Source organism: Balaenoptera borealis (genome assembly GCF_965194805.1).
Source record: "Balaenoptera borealis genome assembly, chromosome: 4".
Lineage (NCBI taxonomy): Eukaryota > Metazoa > Chordata > Mammalia > Artiodactyla > Balaenopteridae > Balaenoptera > Balaenoptera borealis.
The window spans coordinates 41,507,626-41,522,185 of NC_138861.1; the positions used below are offsets into that span (position 1 = coordinate 41,507,626).

The window sequence follows — 14,560 nt, forward strand, 5'->3', positions numbered from 1 at the left end:
TTAAGAGAATTCAGCACCACCAAACCAGCTTTACAACAAATGCTAAAGGAAATTCTCTAGGCAGGAAACACAAGAGAGGGGAAAGGCCTACAATAACAAACCCAAAACAATTAAGAAAATGGTAATAGGAACATACATATCTATATTACCTTAAATGTAAATGGATTAAATGCTCCAACCAAAAGACACAGACTGGCTGAATGGATACAAAAACAAGACCTGTATATATGCTGTCTACAGGAGACCCACTTCAGACCTGGGGACACATACAGACTGAAAGTGAGGGGATGGAAAAAGATATTCCATGCAAGTGGAAATCAAAAGAAAGCTTGAGTAGCAATTCTCATACCAGGCAAAATAGGTGTTTAAATAAAGACTATAACAAGAGACAAAGAAGGACACTACATAATGATCAAGGGATAAATCCAAGAAGAAGACCTAACAATTGTAAATATTTATGCACCCAACACAGGAGCACCTCAATACATAAGGCAAATGCTAACAGCCATAAAAGGGGAAATCGACAGTAACACAATCATAGTAGGGGACTTTAACACCCCACTTTCACCAATGGACAGATCACCCAAAATGAAAATAAATAAGGAAACACAGGGCTTTCCTGGTGGTGCAGTGGTTGAGAATCTGCCTGCCAATGCAGGGGACACGGGTTCGAGCCCTGTTCTGGGAAGATCCCACATGCCATGGAGCAACTAGGCCCGTGAGCCACAACTACTGAGCCTGCGCATCTGGAGCCTGTGCTCCCAACAAGAGAGGCTGCGATAGTGAGAGGCCCGTGCACCGCGATGAAGAGTGCCCCCGCTTGCCGCAACTAGAGAAAGCTCTTGCACAGAAACGAAGACCCACACAGGCAGAAAAAAAAAAAAAAAAAGAAAGGAAACACAAGCTTTAAATGATACATTAAACAAGACAGACTTAATTGATATTTACAGGACATTCCATCGAAAAACAACAGAATACGCTTTCTTCTGCTCATGGAACATTCTCCAGGATAGACCATATCTTGGGTCACAAATCAAGGATTGGTAAATTTAAGAATATTGAAATCGTATCAAGTACCTTTTCTGACCACAACACTATGAGACTAGATATCAATTACAGGAAAAAATCTGTAAAAAATACAAACACATGGAGGCTAAACAATACACTACTAAATAACCAAGAGATCACTGAAGAAATCAAAGAGGAAATCAAAAAATACCTAGAAACAAATGACAATGAAAACGTGATGACCCAAATCCTATGGGATGCAACAAAAGCAGTTCTAAGAAGGAGGTTATTAAAATACAATCCTACCTCAAGGAACAAGAAACATCTCAAATAAACAACCTAACCTCACACTAAAGCAATTAGAGAAAGAAGAACAAAAACCCCCCAAAGTTAGCAGAAGGAAAGAAATCATAAAGATCAGATCAGAAATAAAAGAAAAAGAAATGAGGGAAACGATAGCAAAGATCAAGAAAACTAAAAGCTGGTTCTTTGAGAAGATAAACAAAATTGATAAACTATTAGCCAGACTCATCAAGAAAAAAAGGGAGAAGACTCAAATCAATAGAATTAGAAATGAAAAAGGAGAAGTAACAACTGACACTGCAGAAATACAAAGGATCATTAGAGATTACTACAAGCAACTATATGCCAATAAAATGGACAACTTGGAAGAAATGGACAAATTCTTAGAGAAGCACAACCTTCCAAGACTGAACCAGGAAGAAATAGAAAATATAAACAGACCAATCACAAGCACTGAAATTGAAACTGTGATTAAAAATCTTCCAACAAACAAAAGCCCAGGACCAGAAGGATTCACAGGCGAATTCTATCAAACATTTAGAGAAGAGCTAACACCTATCCTTCTCAAACTCTTCCAAAATATAGCTGAGGAAAGAACACTCCCAAACTCATTCTATGAGGCCACCATTACCCTGATAACAAAATCAGACAAAGATGTCACCAAAAAAGAAAACTACACGCTAATATAATTGATGAACATAGATGCAAAAATCCTTAACAAAATACTAATAAACAGAATCCAGCAGCACATTAAAAGGATCATACACTATGATCAAGTGGGGTTTATCCCAGGAACACAAGGATTCTTCAATATACGCAAATCAATCAATGTGATAAACCATATTAACAAATTGAAGGAGAAAAACCATATGATTATCTCAATAGATGCAGAGAAAGCTTTTGACAAAATTCAACAACAATTTATGATAAAAACCTGCCAGAAAGTGGGCATAGAGGAAACTTACCTCAACATAATAAAGGCCAGATGACAAACCCACAGCCAACATTGTTCTCAGTGGTGAAAACTGAAACCATTTCTACTAAGATCAGGAACAAGACAAGGTTGCCCACTCTCACCACTATTATTCAACATAGTTTTGGAAGTTTTAGCCACAGCAATCAGAGAAGAAAAAGAAATAAAAGGAATCCAAATCAGAAAAGAAGAAGTAAAGCTGTCACTGTTTGCAGATGACATGATACTATACATAGAGAATCCTAAAGATGCTACCAGAAAACTACTAGAGCTAATCAACGAATTTGGTAAAGTAGCAAGATACAAAATTAATACACAGAAATCTCTTGCATTCTTATACACTAATGATGAAAAATCTGAAAGAGAAATTAAGGAAACACTCCCATTTACCACTGCAACAAAAAGAATAAAATACCTAGGAATAAACCTACCTAAGGAGACAAAAGACCTGTATGCAGAAAATTATAAGACACTGATGAAAGAAATTAAAGATGATACAAATAGGTGGAGAGATATACCATGTTCTTGGATTGGAAGAATCAACATTTTGAAAATGACTATACTACCCAAAGCAATCTACAGATTCAATGCAATCCCTATCAAACTACCAATGGCATTTTTCACAGAACTAGAATAAAAAATTTCACAATTTGTATGGAAACACAAAAGACCCTGAATAGCCAAAGCAATCTTGAGAAAGAAAAACAAGCTGGAGGAATCAGGCTCCCTGACTTCGGACTATACTACAGAGCTACAGTCATCAAGACAGTATGGTATTGGCACAAAAACAGAAATACAGATCAATGGAACAGGATAGAAAGCCCAGAGATAAACCCATGCACATATGGTCACCTTATCTTTGATAAAGGAGGCAAGAATATACAATGGAGAATAAGTCATGCTGGGAAAACTGGACAGCTACATGTAAAAGAATGAAATTAGAACACTCCCTAATGCCATACACAAAAATAAACTCAAAATGGATTAAAGACCTAAATGTAAGGCCAGACACTATCAAACTCTTAGAGGAAAACATAGGCAGAACACTCTATGACATAAATCACAGCACGATCCTTTTTGACCCACCTCCTAGAGAAATGGAAATAAAAATAAAAGTAAACAAATGGGACCTAATGAAACTTAAAAGCTTTTGCACAGCAAAGGAAACCATAAACAAGATGAAAAGACAACCCTTAAAATGGGAGAAAATATTTGCAAATGAAGCAACTGGCAAAGGATTAACCTCCAAAATCTACAAGCAGCTCATACAGCTCAATATCAAAAAAACAACCCAATCCAAAAATGGGCGGAAGACCTAAATAGACATTTCTCCCAAGAAGATATACAGATTGCCAACAAACACATGAAAGGATGCTCAACATCACTAATCATTAGAGAAATGCAAATCAAAACTATAATGTGGTATCACCTCACACCAGTCAGAATGGCCATCATCAAAAATCTACAAACAATAAATGCTGGAGAGGGTGTGGAGAAAAAGGAACCCTCTTGCACTGTTGGTGGGAATGTAAATTGATACAGCCACTATGGAGAACAGTATGGAGGTTTCTTAAAAAACTAAAAATAGAACTACCATACGACCCAGCAATCCCACTACTGGGCATATACCTTGAGAAAACCATAATTCAAAAAGAGTCATGTACCACAATGTTCATTGCAGCACTATTTACAATAGCCAGGACATGGAAGCAACCTAAGTGTCCATCGACAGATGAATGGATAAAGAAGATGTGGCACATATATACAATGGAATATTACTCAGCCATAAAAAGAAACGAAATTGAGTTATTTGTAGTGAGGTGGATGGACCTAGAGTCTGTCATACAGAGTGTAGTAAGTCAGAAGGAGAAAAACAAATACCATATGCTAATACATATATATGGAATCCTAAAAAAAAAAGTGGTTCTGAAGAACCTAGGGGCAGGACAGGAATAAAGATGCAGATGCAGAGAATGGACTTGAGGACACAGGGAGGGGGAAGGGTAAGCTGGGACAACGTAAGAGAGTGGCATGGACATATATACACTACCAAATGTAAAACAGATAGCTAGTGGGAAGCAGCTGCATAGCACAGGGAGATCAGGTCAGTGCTTTGTGTCCAACTAGAGGGGTGGGATAGGAAAGATGAGAGGGAGATGTAAGAGGGAAGAGATATGGGGATATACGTATACGTATAGCTGATTCCCTTTGTTATACAGCAGAAAGTAACACACCATTGTAAAGCAATTATACTCCAATAAAGATGTTAAAAAAAATGTTCTCGACTGAAAAATAGTAAGTGGCCAATTATACATAATTTCAAAAGCAGACTGATAAATTAGGATATATTTCTCACTGGCTCTTGGAGAAGCAAATAAATGAGGCAGAGAAGTGCTTACATTTTCCTGGTTTGGCTGGAATTCGAATCACAGTGGGCTTCCTGGTGGGTGCTGGTTGAACTGCTCGTTCCTTTGCTGGTTCTATTCTTGTGGGGAGCTGAAAGGGATCTAATGAAAAACACAGTGTATTTTGCATGTTTTAGTTAACATGAACTCAAACAAAAAACCTCATTCATAATTAAAGAGTCATATTTTTCATGCCCTAGGGAAAACTATTCATGGATAAACAAAATCTCAGTTTGCAGAGACAAAAACAAAGTCAGGGCTCATGAAAGGAAATAACTTGGCGCTCCGTAAATAATTCATATGGCTTTTCTTGCTCTCTGATGAGAGAGATCCAGGACAATCTTCAATTATGTAGAAGCTATCTTTCACAGGAGTGTAATCATTCCATAAGTGTCTGCCTGAAAATGAGGGGCAATTGAAACATGCAGCCAATTTTCCCCCTATAGTGAAGCCTCCCGGATCCCCCAGGAAGGAAGGTCTCTTTGCTCCACCCCTGTGCCTGCATTGGAAAACCTCCCTGAAGGGCTGACCCTGGGCCTCATTCCACCCCTCATCCCACCCTGCCAGAGGGTGGCAGCAGCACACTCAGATTGAGTAGTGAAGTGAAACTACACCTTGCTAACATGAAAACGGAAAGCGTTTTATCCTGGAAATAAAATAAGACATCTCCCTTCAAATATTTGATTTGGGGCCAAAGATATATATTCTCCATCTTAACCCATTCATTTAAAATGGACAGTATGTGCTTAGGGACAGTATTTTAAATAAAAGCATAACCACCAAACTTTTTTCTTCCTTCTTTTGTTTTTGGCCATGCCGCAAGGCCTGTGGGATCTTAGTTACCCAACCAGGGATGGAACCCAGGCCCTCGGCAGTGAGAGCGTGGAGCCCTAACCACTGGACCGCCAGAGAAATCCCCCACCAAAGTTTTTTACTGAAAGGAATAGTCTTTTTTTCTTTAATGTAAATGTTCTTTTTAGTAGTTTGGGAAGATGACCAAAAATTTTTTAAAAGATGAAAAACATAAAAATAAATAGATTAGCAAAAATAAAATCAAATGCTGTATAATGCATACTCTATACAGTGCACAGGGTCTCATGAGGCCGCTTTTGCCTTTATTCAACAAGAGGCAGAAGGAATACATACTGTATTCGGAACCTGTTCTCTGGATCTCGCCTGTAGGGAGATACTCCCTATAAACAATGCACTTCACAGCGCCCGTGATGAACAGCATTTATGTTCTGCCTGTTATGAGCCGCAGTTCAATAAAGCATCTTTTGCTGACCAGCTCTTTTCAGGATACACGAAGAGCTCAGCTAAGGATAAGAAGGCCTTTCAGCTCCTTGATACTTGCCCTTCCCTTCCACCCAGCTCTCAGGCAACCCGACTCTCAGACCTGCTACCAGAGCATCACCCACTCACTAGTCACTTGATCTCACATGTCTGCTTACCACGTGCCAGTAACAGTGCGAGGTGGGGAGATAGGACGGTTAAGTACAATCCTATTTTAAGTTTATTATCTATCACCTAAGTAAGGCCCCCAGATGGCATGCTAGGTAAAATAATAATTAGGCTAGTTAGAAAAAAAAAATTAGATGACCCCTCTATGGAAACCTGTCTATTAGCTCATTAGTGAGGCGAGTTTTGTCTGTGCTCAAAAACCCAACTCAACATCATCAAAACAATATCAAACTTTCAAAAAAGGCTCTTGTAATAATATCACTTTCTTCCATTGTAACCTATATCCCCAGAAAACAAACAAAGCTTCTTCTTTTAGGTCTAAAGAAATTCGTCAACTACTTATTTTGTTATAGCATTATTTTTCATTTCAAAAGTAACATTTATTGTAAAAATGGGAAACATTAAGAAATATATGATAGGGACTTCCCTGGTGGCGCAGTGGTTAAGAATCCGCCTGCCAATGCAGGGGACACAGGTTCGATCCCTGGTCCGGGAAGATCCCACATGTTGTGGAGCAACTAAGCCCATGAGCCACAACTACTGAGCCTGCGCTCTAGAGCCCGCAAGCCACAACTACTGAAGCCTGCATGCGACAGCTACTGAAGCCCGTGCGCCTAGAGCCTGTGCTCCACAACAAGAGAAGCCACCGCAATGAGAAGCCCTCGCACTGCAATGAAGAGTAGCCCCCGCTCGCCACTAGAGAAAGCCCACACGCAACAATGAAGACCCAACACAGCCAAAAATAAATAAATTTATTTTTTAAAAAAATAAATAAGTTGATCTTAAAAAAAAAAAAGAAATATATGATAGAAAATCTCCTGTAATCCCATCCCTGCAGTAGTAATTATTATCTAAAATATGTGTATCTGTCTACAGATTTTTTTTCTGTATCATACGTATTATTATGTAGGTATTTTGAAAAACACAAACAGGATCATTTTATATCTATTTCTTTGTAACTTACTCTTTCACTGTTTTTCATTCAGTATTGATTGGGTGCCTGCTACACATCAAATGCTATTCTAGATGCTGGGAATATGTCAGTGAACAGAGCAAAGAACTCTGCCCTTGTGATGCTTACACTCCAGCAGGAGACGGAGACAATAAACAATAAATATATTGAGTGATTCATGTGGTATATTAGAAGGTGAGACATGCTACTGAAAAAGGGAAATGTAGAGCAAGGGGGAACCTCAGCTGTGGTCAGAAGGGAAGCAGGTTGCAGCGTGAAACAGGAGTGCAGGCGGCGAGGGAAGAGGAGGCTCCCTGATCCTCTTTCCAACAGATGGATTTTGCGTATTCTAACAGTTCTTCCAAGCTGAAAAATACACATCTGGGTTTTTAGGAAACAGCAGTGCTGATGGATAAAAAGGGGAAGGTAGGCTGGTATTAAAGCCCATTATTGCACACATTACCTGAAACTGAACTCCCTGAACGTGTCATCTGTTCTGAGTAATGCTAGCTAGAATGAAAGAATTTGAAGACCCCAATCTCGGCATATATTTTATTCAAACACAGAAACATAGTATCTCTCCTGTGTGCATATCTTTCCTTCCTGTTCGTCTCTCTCCCCTGCCGTTGCCCTTGCTCTGCCTCCTTGGCCCTCATTGGAACCCAGTGACCTCCAAGGAGCGACTTTCCTTCCCCCACTGCTGCAGAGACTTGACCGTCCCCCGTCCCCTCAACCTTGGCTGTAACGGCCCATCCTCTCAGGGTTCTGTTTCCTGCTGGGAAAAGGACCAAAATTCAAGAAAAGGATTAAGGCTGATAACTGTTCACTGTGCTCTCCCATTCAAGTGGTATTTCTGCTTTAACAGCTGCTTGGGGCCCCTACAATCTGGTGGTTATTAGGATAGGTTTTTAGTTGGTGATTCTGGGGGTTGAGTGTGGAGGGAGAAGAAAATCTTGAGCGTGGAATCTCTTCAATTGTTTCCCAGCTCATCTGATGTTCTGGGCCAGGATACCACGTACACTCTGTCTCTCTCACATCCCAGGAGTGAGAGCACGAACAAGGGGGGCAGAGAAGGAGAAAGAGGCCACTCAGTGGCCTTGGAGGGCTGGGCACAGGGGGATCCCAAATGCGCTTGTTCTTGGAGGACTAGCCTCAGGGAACCCCGTCCCAAATCCTGCAGGTCTCAAGTACCGCATTAAAGGGTCCAGGCATTTTTTAAAACCTGCTGGATTTAAACTGAAGTAGCAAGATACAACTTAAATACAAAGTATTCAAAGTGTCCTCGCTACCCACTTTCTCTCTCTTTCTTGGTCTTTATTTTTAGTATCATTAGCTGCTCTTTAATAACTGGCACTCAGATCACGTGTAATTATTCTAGTATACACGTCTGCAAAAAAAAAGAAAAAAAAAATTCTTTCTCCATACAGTGAAGCAAGGAAGTCTGAGTGTTCCGGTACTGTGGCTGTTTGGCAGGAGTGGGTCTGCTTAACGACCTCCCCTAGCTGTGCGCCCTGAGTCAGGGAGCTCGGCCTGTGCCTGTCCGCGCCCTGCCCCAGGCTGCCATCCAGACGAGGCGCGCTGACGAGCGGGGAGGAGAGACAGCCTCACTGCAGTGAGAAGGTGGAGCCAGAGGCCTGTGTTTCATCTTGATGATGGTGTGAGCGTCTCCCTCTAGCTACACAGTATGCTTACTTTTTACGTCTTTTCATGAGAGGGGTATTTTTCTCCAACAGCAGTGTTAAGTGGGCGACCTAGAAGGCAAGGATGGCACCTCACGTTTGGGAACTCCTGGCACTGCCAGGTGGGAAACTGGGTTGTTGGTACTGTTAATATGTTTCAAGTTCATGATCTTTAAGCCAGTAGTCCCACTTTTGGAAATTTCTTTATAAAAGCACTAGTAGAAGTGAAAATACTTACAAGAGTGTTTACCGCAGCATTTTTTGTAGTGGTGTCCATCAATAGGGGCAACGTTGATTTGACTGTGCTGCACTCATACCAGGGAATGTCAGGCAGGTATCAGGGAACAAGGAGTCAGACTTAGGTCTACTGGCCTGGAGGGAAGTCCCTAAACCTCATTACTAAATGAATGAAGTAAGCTGCTGGGTAATGGGTACAGTTAGGTAAACATTTTTGCTGCTGCGTAATGGGTACAGTTAGGTAAAACTTTTTGTAAAGAACAGGAAGAAGTACATGTATGTGTACATGTTTGTAAGCTTTGGTTTCGAATGTCCAAAGGCACAGAAAGCTACATACAACATGGTTCACACTGGTTATTCTGGGGATTTGAATGGATTGGAGGGAGATTCATTTTTGTCTTTTACTAAATGTTTATATTGTTAGACTTGTTACCGCAAATATGTTACTTTGTGACTGAAAAAAAAATCCAATAAAATAAATTCAATCACATGAAAAAAGTTACAAAATTAAGCTGAAATAACACCCCTGCCAAACAAACTGAAACAAAAATCACTTAGAAATAAGAGGAGGGACTTCCCTTGTGGCACAGTGGTTAAGAATCCACGTGCCAATGCAGGGGACACAGGTTCGATCCCTGGTCCGGGAAGATCCCACATGCCACGGAGCAACGAAGCCCGTGCGCCACAACAAAGAGTAGCCCCTGCTCACCACAACTAGAGAAAGCTGGCACGCAGCAGCAAAGACCCACTGCAGCCAACAATAAAAATAAAAATAATAATAAAAAAAAAGAAATAAGAGGAAAAATATGAAAATACTTGTCCCTTTAGCTGCTTTTTCAAGGCAATAATGGCCATAAAATTTTCCATAAAGTAACCAGAAAAATAAAAACTCTTTTTTTTGGCTAATACTCCTCAGTGATTCTATTTAATAGGAAATAATGTAGATAACATATTTTTGAATTTGTCTAATTTAGACATATTTAGTTCATAATAATTAGCTTTTATTTGTAACCTTGAATAATATAATTGTTTAGAAAAATCATATTTTATTACTCTTAAAATTTCTACTCCTCACAGGCTGAGGAACAGTGTGGGGGGCAGCTCTTTCTCTGTGGCAAAGACAAGGGCTATGTCTCCTAGTTTCTTTCATCCTAATTCTGCTTACGGTCATCTATTTGAAAACCAGTTCCCCCATCCTCTCCTGCTGATGGAGTTCCCTCATAAAAGACAAGCTTTGTTAGCATTTTTAATACATCTTCCAAAGACACAGCATATTTACATGTAAATATGTGTTTTAACACCAACACTATAGCTAAAATACCATGAATACTACCTATACCTTGCATTTTTCACCCAGAATATCTTGGCGGTTGGTCCATAGTAGGGGATAATAGGGGGTCTGCCTCTTTTTTAGCTACTGCACAGTATTCCATTGTATGGATGCAACCAGAATTTATTTCAGCAGTCCACTGAAGGCAATTTCCAACCTTCTGTAGTAGAAGTCCTTAATCTGGGTTCCAAGAATAAGCCCTTGAAGCTCCGGAAATTGTACCTCCAACTGTGCATACATGTGCAAAAGGTTTATTTTCAAGGGAGAAGAAAGATTCATAGGCTGAGTTCTGTGATCCAGAAAGGGTTAAGAACCCCAGTGTCATAATTTCCTCTATCAGAGACTCTTTGCTCTTGCTTCTATAGAGAAAACGCAACTACCTGCAAATGCATCTCCTAACCAAGTCTAAGGAAAGTCCATGGCATCTTTCTCTACTTTTATTTGCAGTGTTTACTCTGCCCTCCTTCCAGCCCCCTCACACCAATGCCAGTTATTCTACACCTGCTGCCCCTTAACACCTATATCCACATGGTCTTCATTACTGGGTTGAGAAAAACATTGATGATAATGTAGTTTTCTGCCCATTACCTGTCTCTAATAATATGCTTGTCATCATAATTAGTTTCACCATCCTTGGCTAGCTTTTCTGTCATTTATTTCTTTCCCTTGAGTTCTGTTAATAGCAGAAGTTGGCTGCTAAACTATTATTCTGGTCTGTGTAATGGGGTTGACAGCAGAAGCATTCTGCTTTTTTGACAACTGGGTATGATTTGTAAAGGTGTGAAGAGGAAGTGCTAATGCTTCTCAGCTCCACTACATTAACCTGGAAGGCATTCTACCCAAGAAGTGAATCCAATATTAAATTGCCTGTTTGATGAGTTTCCCTTTAATAATTTTTCTAATCCTTACAATGTTTTCATAGCTTCAGTATTTTCTGATCTCTATTTCCTGAGATTAATATGGCAACTTCATTTTATGAAAACTACTTTATTGGATTTTCTTTATTTTTTGAGGGAAAAGAAAAAGAAGGAAAGACATATCTGTGAGTTTCTCTCATTTCTCCTGTGTTCCTCCCCCAGTTTTTGGCTGATGCCAGGACGATTAAGCAAGGTTTCACCAAGAGACCATAACCCTTTATCTACAAAGACAATGCTATTAATACACCATCAAAAAGTCACAAAGCCTTAGAGCATGGGGAATATAGTCAGTAATACTGTAATAACTTTGTATGATGGCAGATGGTAACTAGACTTATGGTGATCCTCTTGAAATACCGAATCACTAGGCTGTGTACACGGAACTAACATAGTGCTGTACGTCAATTATACTTCAGTTAAAAAAATGTGTAGCTCCCCCACCCCAAAAAAGTCACAAAGTCCCAGTTAGTAAACAAACAAAAATTCCCTCTACATTTTGAGGAATTCAGAGGTGATCTTGAAGGCCTCTGGAGGGCAATAAGCAAGGAAGCAACAAGGTCCAATGTACACTCTAGAAAAATCTGCTGGGTAACCATGATATGATGATGGGTTTGAGGCAGAAGCAGAGGCTCAATTTAGGGGGCTACTGCAGGAATCTGAGCCTAAAGATTAGAAAAGTGGGCCAGTAGCAGGAGTGATGGAAACTAAAGGAAAATTTAAGAACTATTCAGAAAGTAAAACCAGCAGGACTTGACCACTAACTGGATGTGAAGGACGAGAAGTAAGAATAATGACTACCACTTATTGAGCACATACCATGTTTCAGACAATGTGATAGGGCTTTCCTCCATAATCATATTTAACACTTGCAATACCTCCAGGAGGAGTATTATTACCATGCTTCAGACAATGTGATAGGGCTTTCCTCCATAATCATATTTAACACCTGCAATACCTCCAGGAGGAGTATTATTATCATGTTTTACAGATGAGGAAACCAAGGCATTGTGGAATTAAGTAAATTGCCCAAGGTCACATAGCATTTAAGTGGTAGACCCCGACCTTCCTGACTGTAAGTCCAAACAACCAGTCACTGTGTGTGACAGGTAGGAAGGCTCAAGGATGATGGATAGGATCCTTTGGGGGGGGCTGGTGTGTGATGGTGTCACTAGGACAGGAGCAGAATACAGGAAGAGAAGCAGGTTTAAAAAGAAGACAGAGTGGACTTCCCTGGTGGCACAGTGGTTAAGAATCCGCCTGCCAATGCAGGGGACACGGGTTAGAGCCTCGGTCTGGGAAGATTCCACATGCCACGGAGCAGCTAAGCCTGTGTGCCACAACTACCGAGCCTGCACTCTAGAGCCCGCGAGCCACAACTACTGAAGCCCGTGCACCTAGAGCCCGTGCTCCGCAACAAGAGAAGCCACTGCAATGAGAAGCCCACGCACTGCAACGAAGAGTAGCCCCCGCTCGCAGCAACTAGAGAAAGCCAGTGTGCAGCAACAAAGACCCAATGTAGCCAAAAATAAATAAAATAAGTAAATAAATTTATAAAATAAAAAAAAAAAGAAGACAGAGTGTTCAGGATAACTCCACAGGTAAGAGCAATGGTTAAAGTCAGGTGGGGCAAGCAAATTACACCTTTTGCTGAAAGACTGCCTCAGTAATTAAACATTGTGCAAGGAAGTGGTAGAAATCAAGAAACAGAAAAGGCTGAGTATGAAGCACGATACTGTATTCATGTTGATGTATACTGTTGACCTTCCTTTTTGAAGATGACTGTAATTATCTGCTTGATGACACAGAATAAATTCTCAGCAATTATTAACCAAGTTGCCATTCCCACAGAATCTAGCAGCTTCTACAAAAGGTGGTATTATTTTGGCTCGTACTGTTTCCACCCCTGAACAGCTTGCTGCTGTTGGATTTACCCCTCCCTGTCCTACTCTGAACCCTGTTAACACCAAAAAGGTTTAAATACGAAAATGGTATAACAAAAACTTGAGAAGTTTTTAATGTGTTGCCTGGTTTAAGGTTTCTGAAAATGTTGAGTACCAACATGATAGAGTGAAAAATAAACTAGACTTAGAAAGAAAAGACGGACTTTGAATCCTGCTTTGGAAAACCGAGTAAGTTACCTTTTGATCTCTCTCAGTCTCATTTTCTTCATCTGCAAACTGAGGCCAATGATGCCTTGTAAAGGGTTAGTGTAAGTATTAAATTAAATAATGTATGTCTGGGCATCTAGCAGAGGGTTTGGAGCTAGGCAGAAGTTCAATATATCCTAATGTTTTTCTTTCCACTCCTTATGGACAAGAGGCATGCTACAGCCAGTTACAATGTTGTGTGCATGATAAATATTTAATAAATATGTGGTTGTTATCATTTAAAATATGCCTGTACTTAGCAGAATTTGGTTTTGAATCACAGAGCTTATATCATTTTGATGCATGTTAAACATTTAGAAGATGACAGCTAACCTTTTGAAAATACTATTACGCTTACATGTTCATAAATTCTGCCCAAGTAAGTAAACAGCAGTGAAAGGAATCTTAGCAATGACAAGTACAGCAGTTTAGTTTGACAAATCAAAGATAAGCTTTACCATCACACTCTCCATTTGAACAGTGTGAGGAAAGAAAACATACTCTCTGCCTCTTGGGAAATCTAATTGTCCCGATCTTGGCAGGAAACTTACAACTGTTGTAGTTTATTTACAAAACTTTCCATTCCCAAGGGAAGGTGCTCCGTGAAGATTATGCAACAACATTCTGCAACATATGGCCGGGTTTACTGCTCTTGCCAGAGTCCTCTGCAGGGCTGGCCCCTTTCCCGGCACTCCCGCGGGGCTGGCTCCATCTGAGGAGCCCTTCTGGGGCATGACTTCCCCCTCTGAGAAGTTTCCCTCTCTTCCTCCTAATGCTCGAATCTCCACCTGCCCGAGGAAGGGGCCAGCCTCTCATCTAGTTAAGTCCCTGGTCCCGGTCTGCTTATTCCTGGCTCATGTGAGGGTAATCAACACGTGTGCCTCCCTCTTTCTCCGTCTCCATCTCCCCATCCCAGATTTTCCCTTCGCTCTCTGATTTCATCTCCCACGCGGCTCCTTGTTTCTTAATCTCGCTGTGTTTCTCCCTGTCTTTACACATCCACACACACACACATACACACGCACGCATGTGCACACACATGCACGTCCACGCCTCAATAACTTATGTGCCAGAAACGAAAACAGCAAGTGCCATTTGAGATACCCTATGATGAATTTAGATTCCCCTCCACTTCTGAGTTTCACTCA

The 14,560-nt window shown here is 40.5% G+C and overlaps 1 protein-coding gene across 16 annotated transcripts in view; it reads right to left on the reverse strand.

Annotated features, from left to right (window-relative positions):
• SH3D19 (SH3 domain containing 19) overlaps window positions 1-14,560 on the reverse strand; it is a 180,400-nt gene that overhangs the window by 37,891 nt on the left and 127,949 nt on the right. For all 16 annotated transcript variants that reach the window (XR_014243599.1, XM_082388975.1, XM_082388978.1 and 13 more), the window contains one exon: window positions 4,684-4,791. Coding sequence is in view for 15 of the 16 variants with exons in the window: in XM_082388975.1 (XP_082245101.1) it covers window positions 4,684-4,791 (108 nt within the window). In the remaining variant the exon portion in view is untranslated. The remainder of the gene's footprint in view (window positions 1-4,683; window positions 4,792-14,560) is intronic.